This window comes from Phoenix dactylifera, chromosome 4, assembly GCF_009389715.1.
Source record: "Phoenix dactylifera cultivar Barhee BC4 chromosome 4, palm_55x_up_171113_PBpolish2nd_filt_p, whole genome shotgun sequence".
In the NCBI taxonomy this organism is placed as follows: Eukaryota; Viridiplantae; Streptophyta; class Magnoliopsida; order Arecales; family Arecaceae; genus Phoenix; species Phoenix dactylifera.
Genome location: NC_052395.1, coordinates 10,541,558 through 10,554,253, shown reverse-complemented (window position 1 = coordinate 10,554,253; position 12,696 = coordinate 10,541,558). Strand labels below are relative to the sequence as shown.

Below are 12,696 nucleotides of genomic sequence, written 5' to 3'. Positions count from 1 at the left end.
AGATTAGATCAAAGAAAATTATGTGATTTAAAGTCTACTGTACCATTGGGTGAAATGGAAGTGAATGGCGCGGGGGACCGCAATGGTGCGTCTGACACCATCATGTTCGTGGTGCTTGGAAGTTGGAATGCGACCAAGATCATCATGCTGCTACGACAGACTCCTGGGTTAGTAGCAGTTTGATGAATTTTTTAGCTGTTATTTGCCGAGTACAGCTTTTGACCGATTGAACTCTAGGAATGAAAGCCATTATAACAGGAAAAAGGATATAGTAAAACTGACAAATAGTCATGCTGTTTGAAATGAGAACAGTGTTCATAGGTTATAATATTATCTCTTTAACTAGAATACTTCATTATGTAAGCGGTGATAAAATCAAATAATAGCGGTCCTTTAATGCCCGTTATGCATATATAACAGTAACCGGAGCACTATGTTATAAGGGCCGTTATTTTAGAGCAAACTTAGTTTTGCCAACTGAGTTTGATTTTAATGTGGCATGAGATGTTAGAGTTTTAATTTGAAAAAAATATATTTTATAAGAAAAATAAACTAACCCTATCTCCTAAATTTTATAACACTTTTAGCTTATGCTTCTTTCTGAAGATATGGTATTTCCGAAACACCACATTTTTTGAACCATTGTGTCTCCTCGGTCTCTCGGATAGAGTCTATAAAAAAAACTCCGAGTCCAACGCTCTCGGATATATCCGAACACACCATATCCGCTCCCTTTTCTTGTGATACTCTATCTCTCATGGTGCACTGCTTTCGAAATTGAGATGCAGCATTTTTTTTAAGTACTTGTTTTCCGAGTTTCTATTTTTCTTTCTTTCTTTTCTAGGCGGTCGACGGAAGTCATTCGAGTCAAACCTCCTAGTGATAGTGTTCATTAGAGAATGATAGAACTGAGCTAGGTTGTCACATTTTGGGGATGAGATAGCCGTAGACTCAGACGTAAGGAACGAACTGCATTCTTTGACATTTGACATTCACAAGCTTTTTGAAACCTTCTACAACCATACAACAGATATTTCAGGGATTAACTATGCATTCATGACTCTTATACCTATAAAACAAGAGAGTATGAAAGTAAGTGCCTATAGACCGATTTGTTTGATTATGAAATTGTTAAGATCATCTCGAAAACACTATTCAACAGATTATCAAGGCAAATGGATCAACTGATATCACAATCACAAATGGCTTTCATAAAGGGCAGACAGATTAATGACAGCTTCCTGATGGCATCAGAAATTCTTGCTCCTTGCAAAAAGTCCAATCGTCATGGGATGATGGTAAAATTGGACTTTGAAAAAGCTTTCGACCATGTTAGCTGGAAATTTCTGCTGTCGTTGCTAAGGGAAGAGGACTACTTAGCAATAAATGGTGCTCTTGGATCGAAAGTTTGCTCAACTCCAACAAGTTACCACCACTTATCAACGGTGAACCAGCAAGGTGGATCACAACGAAAAGGGGACTTAAACAAGGAGATCCAATGTCCCCACTTCTCTTCATCCTAGCCTCCGATGTTCTCAACCGGATTCTGGAAATCACCTCAAGCAACAATGTTGTAAAAGGGATAGGTCAATCAGACATCACTGGGGAGTCCCTTTGTCTGCAGTTTGCAGGCGACACATTAATCTCTAGCAATGCATCAACACAGCATGTAAGCAACCTGAAGTTCACCATTTACTCATACGAGCTCTTAACCGGACTCAAGGTGAATTTCGAAAAAAGGTCTCTTATTGGAATCGGTCTAGATGATAGCACAAGTCAATACTTTGCAATATTACCAGGCTGCAACAACACGAACCTACCAATTAGATATTTGAAATTTCATAACAACTTAGAACCTCACTCAAAATGGCTAGCCAGAAAGTATATTTTTTGGGTTTCTTAGTTCTATATAAATACCAAAGATCTCCTTGGCGAATAATTGATGTGGGACTAAACACATGGTTGCACAGATCCTCACATACTCCCTCGTCAAGTTAAAGGTTCAAATCTATTCAAATCTAATCAGAAGCATCACGATCGACCTGTGGTCAGACTCCATGAATTTGTGCCATAGTGTCCCCTAGTCCACATAAGCTATGTGTCAAGTTTGCTCTGATACTATTTATAACAATCCAAGACCTCAACCAAAATAGCTGGCCGGAAGGTATATTTTTTGAGTTCCTTAGTCCTATATAAGTACACAAGATCTCCTCGATGAATAACTGATGAGAGACTAAATATACGTTTGTACAGGTTCTCTTAATTTCTCCTACACTTTAGAAAGCCTAGGAGAAGAGATGGGCCATTCCTTGAGGAAAAAATTGAAAAGAGATTATCATCATGGAAAGAAAAATTGCTCAACTTCACCATCCCGATCTACTTGATGACATCGTTGCAGCTGCCCGCAGGCGTTATAGATAGAATTGATAGAAAAAGAAGAAGCTCCCTTTGGAGGAGGGACAGCACATGCGGCGGAGGACACTCTTTGGCAGAATGGGATAATATCTGCCGGCAGAAAAGACTGAGAGGACTTGGAGTACTTAACCTACGACTAATGAAGCACTGCGTGCTCACAAAATGGTGGTGGAGATTTTATACTGAAACAGAACGACCTTGGAGGAAGCTCATCAACCGTTTATATTTCACCCACAAAACTCCTAGCCAAGCATCTAAAACCTCAATCAGGAAGGCATCCCCAGTATGGAAAAGTGTGGTGAACACTCAATCGTGGTTCTTCGCAAGCATCTTCTTATCACTAGGAAACGGTAATCAGATAGCTTTCTGGCACGATCCTTGGTTAACGAGAGAACCATTGAAGGTGGTCTTCCCTATCACGTTTGCTTTGACTAGAAAACCAGACGTCTCGGTGGCCTCATATCTACGACAGTCTGATGTTTGGAACTCAATGTCGCCAACGACAAATGGACGAGGAAGAGAGGAACACCCTCTTATGAGGAAGACAAAGCTGAATGGAAATGGAATGCTGACGGAATCTTCACAGTTCGAAGATGTTATCAGTTTCTCATACATGGTGGGATTTCTTCCCATTTTGCAAAAATCAACTGGAAACTCCCACAACATTCTACTGGCTAAGTTACCACAACAACATTTTGACGGCAGAGAATCTCCAAAAGAGAAATTGGACTGCACCGGCTACATGCCCATTGTGCGGAACAGAAGAAGAACCCGTCAGCCACCTATTTCTAAACTGCAGGTATGCAAATTCAATTTGGCAGAAGTTCAGCATGAAAAATTCCATGTCCCCTTTGCCACTTACGAGCAAGGAAAGGTGGACAAGGAGGAGAAATACAGATCAAAGGGAAAGGAAGGCTGCTGACATGGGATTACGCAATAACCTGCTGGTGTCTATGGAAGGAAAGAAATCTAAGGATATTCGAGTTTGAAGCTACGTCCACCGGGTTCGTCATGCAGAAGATTTTATTCCTACTTCAAGACTGGACGTCAGTTACTGATCGAGGCATTGGAAACGACATAAAGGAAGTCTGCAACAACATGTAACTGGAGATATACATAAATGCAGGACAACAAAGCACTGAACAGATGAGAGTGGGAAGGAAGAAGAGTCACTTAATAAGCACTGAGATGGAAAGCAATACACACAAAATACGCAGTAGCAGCTGATCATATTATGTTTTGAACTCCAAACTAATAGCAGACGACATTCGGTTCCCCTCTTCTGCTTCTTTTTTTCTCTCCGCACTCAATGATCATGAACCCATCTTGTAAATAACTTCACATCCAATAAAATAAAGGGTGGTAATTTCTTAGCATATTCCTCCAATATGAGAAGAGACTTGGCAGTACAATGAATGGGCTATCGATGGGGATGGTTCAAGCGCATGCAGTGAGTGTGGGCTAGGCATCTCATGTACATGTCTCGTCTCCCCTTGGCTTCTTGTGATGGCCACATGACATGCGTGTCCTTTTGCTGGAGCTATCCCCACATGTCACATGCTTTGCACTGGGACGTCCCTCCTTTTCTCAATTCACTTGGTTTTGTATGCATGGTGGCGGTACGAACTAAAGAATCGTGTGGGAAATTTCCACGTCCTCCATTAGCTCTTTTGGCGTAGGGTGGGATGGGGTCGAGGCATCTTGAGACATTTTGTTGGTCTCATGTTGTCACCTTGCTTAAGATCCAAATATTAAATCATCGCCATGTTCTCGATCCGTTGTAGTACAATCGATGGCCACTATCTTTCTTTTGTTTTTTGATGGTGAGGAATACGTACATACATGCATACGCGCTATGTATTTGTTTATGTATGCATGTATATATGTATGGGTGGGGGAGTTGGCTGGTAACAAGTAAAAATATAATAAAATTCGTGGTCGCTAGCTGAAGGCAAAATTTACACCAAATATATATGGCTGCAACATGTCTAATGCACATATATATCCATGTATGCGAGGAGAAAATATTTAATGAATATTCTGATCCCATCCAACAGAGAATGGTGGATTAAAAAGTGGGGACTATATATTCTGGCACTTCATGGTTTTGAAAAGAGATGACCACGATGTGGGGGCACAAGTTTTCTTTTTTTTTCCAACATTTGAGTGTTGTGAAAGAATTTACCTTTAAGAGCCATTGAAATCTAAAGATATAGAGGTGGCCGGACAAAAAGTCACTAATAAGGTTATTTACATGTTAATTTGTCGTCATAAAATAGTAAAATTAGGGAAGAGAGTGATTTGGAAAAATGTTAAACTAGTGAGGGTCCCTTACAAGAAACATTATTTCATGAAAGAAGGATTAACCGATGGTTATCATTTCCCACTATTATAAAATACAAATATTTCTTCGTTAATGGATAATGGAATCTGCATGAAGCTGAACCTGTACAAGGTTAGTCTTTGCCAAATACTTCTTCATGCCTATGTGTGTAGTGTTATCGTTTGATGCTTAAGCATGATTCCGCATCAACAGAATGTGTAATTTTCTATGAGAGATTAGAAAAAGAACATGGGATGTCCATGCATTATTTTTTTATATTTTGAAAAATATGGTGGAGAATGGAGATGGCATCGTTAGTGTTTGAAACTTGGCTCTTCCAAATGAAGAGGGATATATAGCAATCAGCTGACCTAAGTCTGATCGGCATAAGTTTTTGCAATTTAAGTCTGAAGAAGAGCCTCGTTTCTCTGTATCTTTCTTTCCCAAACTTTGCCATAACGGTCATGTAAGCAAGCAACAATATATGTACAAAGGAGATATATAAATAAATGATTTTTTTTTGATGTATTCGTACCCATGATGTATGAAATGCCCGTTGCAGCAAAAAAAAAAGAAAATTTTTTTTACAAAGATCTAATTCTATTTTTATCTTCCAATTAAATAGTGCTCCGAATTCTCTTCACACTTTAATGCCTCCCACGTTCCTACCACCCCCCAAGATTCTATTAAACTAGCAAGTTGCAGGCCATGACTCTTCCACTTGTAGAGCTAAACATGACTTCTCATGGCCAGCGAGATGGTCTGGAACTGTCAAGAAACCTCAAAGACGAGGTACGTAGGAAGATTATTGGTAGAAAAGAAGAGGAATATATATTAGAAAAGGAAATAGGACAAGGAAAAGAAGAGGCACAAGGTGTGCATGTGAGAGGGCATAGTTTATTTGGCGACAAAGCAAGGAGGGGGCGTGCCAACAGTGCACATGGGATGGAATGATTCATCCCATTCTTAAGCATCTCCTGCCGTTCCCCATTCTTAAAATTCCCATCACACATCTCTATCCATCTCATGATTTCCATCGACCTACAGAAGAATTACAGCAAAAGGATATATCTATTCCATGGGTGTAACAACTCAAGACCTCATCCAAAATGGCTAGCTGGAAGGTATTATTTGGGTTCTTTGATCCTGTATAAGTACCCAAGATCTATCTAGCAAATAACCGATGTGGGACTAAACACACGCCCGCATGGGTTCTCACATACTCCCCCCGTTCAAGCCCCGACATCCTCGTTAGGCTAAGGGTTCATATCTATTCAAATCTAATCACAAACACTACGATTGACCCGTGGTCAACCCCAATGGATCCATGCCTAGTCCACATAGGTTATGGGCCGGGTCCGCTCTGATATCATTTGTAACAACCTAGGACCTCACCCAAAATGGCTAGCCGGAAGTTATTATTTGGGTTCCTTAATTTTGTATAAGTACCCAAGATCTACTAGCAAATAACCGATGTGGGACTAAACACACGCCCGCATGGGTTCTCACAATGGGTATCCTTACATCTATCAATATATTGCCTTCACATGTAGCTTTTATTGCCCATGGATGTCGATATATGCAGCCACGTACTGGGTAGCTGATGAGACAAGTTACAACTTTGGCTTAGCTCTTGTAAGGCCACAACAATATTAGAGTATCAAGTTTTGATTTTTCTTTTTTTCTTTTTTCCCTCATCTCTTGGTGTCTCGATCTACATGATTATACTTAGCTTTAGAGTAAATTAACAAATATTATGATAGCTAGTGAGACAATATCTAATTAAAATGATGTATAAAAATGACCATATTTTTTTTTATGATAAGATATGTTATTCAAGAAGCATCAGTGCCGCATGTACAAGTTCATCTAGTATGATCATTCTGCCAATTATGTTGGACTCTGATTGTGTTTCACTTTATTAGTAGTACCCACTTATTAGAAAGAAAACAAGATCTTAATTAAGCCAAAGACCATATCTTTAAAAAAACAAATGTCTCGCTCATTATATATATGAACGATAACTATATTTGGCATAAATATTAAAACTAAACTTGAACTGAGCTGAGACACCAAAATCAACCTAAGCTCTCTTAGTTATGCCTTGATGACAACCACTCAGCTCAAATCATATAACCATATTTTCAACAGCAACAATATTAAGAACGAGCAACACTCTAGACATCCTATATAACTCATTTGCATAAATAATTTTCTGCGCATCCCGTGCGTTAATGTTAATTATTTTCTTCAAATCTTCCAAACTCGCGACGATGATGAGAAGGGCTAGCACCGCATCAGTTGTTAACATATTTTGTTTCATGAGATTGCTTTGGTACGTAGCAACCTCAAGCTCATTCTAGTAGTGGAATCATGTTTGGAGTTTGCATCCAAATTAAACCCAACGGCATGCATATGTGCTCTTCCGAATCAACGAAGGACACTAGCAACAATCTCTCTCTTCTAGTATATGCATCTTGGAAGCCAAACCACAAGGCACGGTCACATGAGCATGTGGTGGCCGATTCCTTCGCTTCATTAAACTTAAGCTACGGCTTTCGGCCTGTAATACCGTTGAAGCCTCGACACCCCCCCTTCCTTCCTTCCTCGCACCTCTCTCTCTATCTCTTTCTCCAGCTGTTGCTAGCTGTCTCCCTCTTCCCTTGTCATGTGAACCCCTCTTCTCCTGCCCCTACAGCAAAAGAAAATTCAACTGCCACCCCTACCGCGTCAACCATAATAACGAGAGAGAGAGAGAGAGAGAGAGGGAGAGAAGCACAAACAAGCGACTGCTATTCGAATTCGAATTGAAAGGCCTCTAATCCTTATTTCCATCAGGTTTCAGCTCTCGGCTACCATTGCCTGGCCGCCGGTCTAAGACCAAGCTTTTGGAGAGAGAGAGAGAGAGAGAGAGAGAGAGAGAGAGAGAGAGAGAGAGAGAGAGAGCGATGGCTCAGCTCCCTCCTAAGATCCCCACCAGCATGCCCCCCACCTGGCCCAACTTCGGCCACCACCGTCTCCCCTCCTCCTCGATCCCCACCCCCACGCAGCCGGCACCCAGCTCCCAGCCCTCATGGGTCGACGAATTCCTCGACTTCTCCTCCGCCAAGCGCGGCTCCCACCGCCGCTCCGTCAGCGACTCCATCGCCTTCCTTGAGGCCCCGCCGGCGGACGACGCCGCTGCTGCCCGTGAATACGACCGCCTTGACGAGGACCGGCTCATAGAGTCCATGTTCTCCGACGACGTCCCGCTCCCGTCATCCTCCTCCGCCGGTGCTGCGCTCCCCGTCACGTCTTCCAACCCGTCCACGCCGTCCGACCACAACAGCGTCAACGACGACTTAAAGCCTGCCGCATCGTCCGACCGCCAGACTGCACCGAGCAACGAGTTGGCTGCGGAGGCGCAGAGCGCTTGCAAGGCCGAGCCGCAGGCGCCGGCTGCTGCCACGCAAGCTGAACCGGAGCCCATCGTCGACCCCAAGAGAGTTAAGAGGTGAGGCCGATTTCCGCCATTTTGCGACAATGTAGCTCGCTTTAGCTCCGGCATTGGCCTCAACCGCGACCATCTTCTAATCAAGTTGCGGACTCGAGCAGGATATTAGCCAACCGGCAGTCGGCGCAGAGGTCGCGAGTGAGGAAGCTCCAGTACATATCGGAGCTCGAGCGCACCGTCACCACGTTGCAGGTAGTCATATATATATGCTGTGGAATTTTGGATACCATGATGGAAACGTTTAAATTGATTTCTAATAGGAAAAATTAGCTTCCGTGGGACAACGTAACAGTGTAAATATGTAGAGATTTCATAAGTTGGCCAACATTCTCTAATGGTTTGGTTGGTTATGTCTGTCTTTTGGATGAAGACCGAGGTGTCGGCGTTGTCGCCTCGGGTTGCATTCCTCGATCACCAGCGCTCGATTCTCACAATGGGGAACAGCCATCTGAAGCAGCGGATTGCAGCTTTGGCCCAGGACAAAATCTTTAAAGATGGTGAGTTTCTTAGAGTGATATCACTAGGCACTAGCTATAATTTGGCTTAACTAATTTCCAAGTATTTTTAAAACAAACACCGGCTATTTTCGGATTTTTCCCGGAATTTTTGCTTGATGATGCAGCATTTCCCGTTGCATATAATTCTTAAGTCCGGAATATTTCTTTCGCGCAGCCCGACCTTTCATGTATTCGTTGTCTTCTTTTATGAACAAATGAAATAAATGTAAGAGGGCCAAGCGACGTAGCCACAGCAACATGATAGGTAGAGCATAAACGACGCTGCGTGTAAATAATTTTTTTGCTCCAATTTTTTTACATGTATTCGGTAAATGAGTTACATTGGAGTTGCTCGATATTCTCCAATTCACTAATCAAAATTCTCTGGATGTTCATCATTATTTCATCGGCCAAATGATTTTTGAAATTTTTTACGACTTAAAAAAAATTATTTGATAGTCCATAATACATTTACATGATTAATGTATGAGATAATTATTTTTCTAAATAATTGACGTTCTTTTTCGTGAGTGCAATCTTGCATAGACGATAATAATACTCTTTAGTTCCATAAAACTTCTTTAGTTAGCTAGCAAATTCTTAACCCCCGCTCCCGGCCCCCACCCAAAAAAAAAAAAAGTCTCATATATCTTTGTTTACTGAACTAGTTTTGAATGTCAACACTTAACAATATACTATATGCTTAATCGCACCCCCACACTGCCATTTGAAATATAAGTATCTTAATAATATTGTGCCTCTTCATATAATATTATGCTCTTCTCTTGCTCAAGAAATAAAAGAAGAAGAAGGCACCTTTATGTCGAAATGTATTATGTATAATCTAAGTCTCAGATCCAAACCATTCACAATAGTATATAACATCAGAACTACCTATGAATTAAAAAAAAAAAAAAAGAAGTTAAACCACAGTACATAATTTGCGCAAACATAATTCATGGTTAAAAGTAGATAACAAAAAAAGTTTAAACTATGGTCCAACATGTTTTGCTTCCCATGGACATTATGTGGAATATTTTCAATTGAACCATAGGCCAGTCTCATGCATTATTCATGAATGGATTAAAAATGTATGGGCAATAGCAAGAACCATGCTTCTTGTAACACAAATAGATCCACTAAAAATCTCAATCAGCAGTTGAGACGTGCATTTCTGAAGCTGATGATGGCTTCATAATTACTATCATGCATGGAGTTCCTTGTAATGGATTGGGTGGTGGTTCCGTGTGCAAAATTGCAGCCCACCAAGAAGCATTAAAGAAGGAGATCGAGAGGCTAAGGCAAGTCTACCACCAGCAGAATATAAAGAAAATATCTGCTCCCACCTCTGAACCCGCCATGCGCACAGAAAAAGAGCTGGTCAGCTGACGCTCAGAAACAAAATGCTGCAGAGGTGACAGTAATTCGTTGATTAGGGGTTGAGGTGATGGTGTTCATCAAGCAGGAGAATTGAGCTTGCGGTGATGGTGGTAAATGTATTATTGTATTCTTTGTGTATTTCCATTTCATCTATCACTTTTCTCTTTTTTTTTAAAAAAAAATATTAACCGTCACAGTCCAAGGTCTAGTAACATGAAGGCGACTGTCACAGGGCATTGTGTATTATTTTGATGCGTGTTTTTCCATTTTAACGCAAATATTCCATGCATTTTTTTTTCTCTCGAAATGGGGGATTGCGGTTTCTCAAATCTCAAAAGAAAAGTGAACTCATAATGTGCGCAAACCACATGTATCATCTATTGTTTACACCATTCAATTCCTAATCAAAATTTTCCCTTCTTCAGTGGGTTTCTAACAAGTTGCAGAATTAGCTAATTTATTGATATATTTATGTATGTATTTATTTGTGTTTTCACTTCTTTGATAAAGTTCCCATTCCTGACATATAAAGGAGAAAGAGAAGAATATGAGCAGTTTATAATATTTATACCCTCCTGAATTTTTTACTTTCTGTGCCATTTCCTTCAACAAGTGACAGTATCCTATCCTAAGATATTATATATATACATATATATACATTAAGAGGGTGTTCTGGATACCGGAGGATCTCATCAATCAGGAATCTAGGTTTACTCCATGAGAGGTGGAGAGATTTAAGGAAACAGGACAACCGACAAGCAAAGATTGTTTCCATTTTCCAAGGATAACATATTTTAGAAATGGAATGAATGCTCTCTAGGAGATAGGGATTAAGCTGTGTTTGCTGGCTCTAACATCTCTTTAAACTCTTTTGCATCCCAAGTAAATTTTGAAGAGTTCTCGCCTGGAAGACATAAGATTTTCTGGCATCCAAACATCCCCTAATGAAAACATATAACTTGCAACCCATAGTCCATCTGAATACGGAAGTAAAAAATGCAAAAATAAAATGGAATGCCAGTCTTTAGATAAATTATTATATGCTCTATATGGATGTTTCTGTTAAAGGCTCTCCTTACAGGAATTAATTTGCAACAATGACATTCAACAAAGTATTCCAAGTCCATCTCCTGTATATGTACGAATAATTCCAAAGATATATGATTGGACATCCTAGTATCTCCTAACTTAATTACCACGTATCTGGATTGTCCTAAAATCATGGCATTTTTTTCTCTCTTTTTTTGATATTTTTTACTTTCTTTACGTCGTATAACTTTTAATGATAGTTTATGACTAGGAAAATACTGGATAAAACATTCTAGCTTGAATTTGTTTTAAACAATTCTGCAATTTTCTAGAAATTTGATTTTAGAAGATTGTAACGAGCCCTCTTTCATGTCCACCATACAAGCATCTGCTTGCTCTGTTTCCAATTGCTACACTTATATTTTTGGGTGTAACATTGATGATTGTTTTCAGATTGTATGAATATTGAGGATACAAGAACCGGGTTTCCTTTGTAGCAGCACCTCTTGGCCTAGCAATGAAAGATTCTGAGTCCGGTTATTTGATGGTAAATCCACATTTGTATTGTATGCCGGATCCTTATTACTTTCTCCATAACCAATTAAATGATCATGAAAAGAACTTCCTCATCAAAAGTGCATTAGAAAAACAAAAAAAAGAGAGCAGCAGTTATATCTCCATAACTGCTAGGTTTCACTGAGAAGAGTTATGTATAGCATTACCTAATTCTGTATTTCACTCAGCTCCAACTAGATAGTTCGAGCTAGTTCTATAACTTCCTCAAACCAATCAAGCGTGGCATATCTGCCATTTTGGGTCAGGTAGCTTACCTTATTCCTCGTTCGATTAGGCCAACCATAAAAATTTTTTAAAAAAAAGATTCAGGCACATGCAGATGCGTGCATGGATGGTGTAGACTGAATTATAGTGCCTTTTATAATTGTATCACGAGAATTATAAACACCTTCTTCTTATTGAATTCAACTATGTACCTTTTTTTTTTTTTTTGGTAAAGATGGCATTTCATATAGTTTTAACGTGAGTACATCCAGTCATATCGAAAGAAAGTAAAGAGTACATAGTAGAAGGTATCTCTCCTACAGATATCCAAATGATCTTTCCAGAATGCCGAGCAACAAATGAAGCAACCCAGTCTGCTATGCTGTTCGCCTTCCTAAACCAACTACATACTTTACAGTTCTCTCTTGATAGAGAAAATGACCAGCATCTCATAAAACCAAGGGCAAATTTCCTAGCCTCAAAAGAAGAGCTGGATATAGTAGTCATCAGCACCTGCTTAGTTTCACCACAGATGTTAATATTAGAGAGGAAATTGCCGTAACAAAAAGATGAAAAATGAAAACTGCCACTTGAAAGCAATAAAAAACCAGGCGCCAACCATAATTAACCAAAGTGCAAGGTAGTAGATAAAAAGATCCTTATTTTATTATCCCCCACACCCATCCTATTAAACTGCAAGCTCGATGCCTTTGGCAGGTTCCATATACTCATAACACCCCCCTTCCCGTTCGGTGTCCCCACAAAATAATATCGCAAAT

At 40.1% G+C, this 12,696-nt stretch overlaps 3 protein-coding genes across 3 annotated transcripts in view; 2 read left to right on the top strand and 1 right to left on the bottom strand.

Moving 5' to 3' along the window:
- The first annotated feature begins 1,971 nt into the window (after positions 1–1,971).
- LOC120110467 lies at positions 1,972–3,774 on the top strand. The gene has a single exon (XM_039125520.1). It carries the CDS (start codon positions 2,384–2,386, stop codon positions 3,335–3,337), a length of 954 nt encoding a protein of 317 aa, XP_038981448.1. The 5' UTR covers positions 1,972–2,383; the 3' UTR covers positions 3,338–3,774.
- Positions 3,775–7,225: 3,451 nt separating this feature from the next.
- Positions 7,226–10,278, top strand: LOC103707378 (basic leucine zipper 61-like). The gene is made up of 4 exons (XM_008791836.3): positions 7,226–8,231; positions 8,333–8,423; positions 8,602–8,728; positions 9,990–10,278. Exons 1-4 carry the CDS (start codon positions 7,687–7,689, stop codon positions 10,115–10,117), a joined length of 891 nt encoding a protein of 296 aa, XP_008790058.2. The 5' UTR covers positions 7,226–7,686; the 3' UTR covers positions 10,118–10,278.
- A 1,971-nt stretch (positions 10,279–12,249) lies between these two features.
- Positions 12,250–12,696, bottom strand: part of LOC103707377 (tRNA (cytosine(72)-C(5))-methyltransferase NSUN6) — a 41,208-nt gene continuing 40,761 nt past the window's right edge. Inside the window, exon 14 of the transcript XR_005511465.1 lies at positions 12,250–12,430. The gene's annotated coding sequence lies outside the window, so the exon portion shown is untranslated. The remainder of the gene's footprint in view (positions 12,431–12,696) is intronic.

What these genes read in the sequence shown, in the direction of transcription:
- LOC120110467 (XM_039125520.1), top strand. Translation starts at nt 2,384, where the DNA reads ATGACATCGTTGCAGCTGCCCGCAGGCGTTATAGATAGAATTGATAGA.
- LOC103707378 (XM_008791836.3), top strand. Translation starts at nt 7,687, where the DNA reads ATGGCTCAGCTCCCTCCTAAGATCCCCACCAGCATGCCCCCCACCTGG. An exon ending in GACCCCAAGAGAGTTAAGAG is followed by an intron (nt 8,232 to 8,332) that starts GTGAGGCCGATT and finishes GGACTCGAGCAG; the next exon opens with GATATTAGCCAACCGGCAGT. An exon ending in GCACCGTCACCACGTTGCAG is followed by an intron (nt 8,424 to 8,601) that starts GTAGTCATATAT and finishes TTTTGGATGAAG; the next exon opens with ACCGAGGTGTCGGCGTTGTC.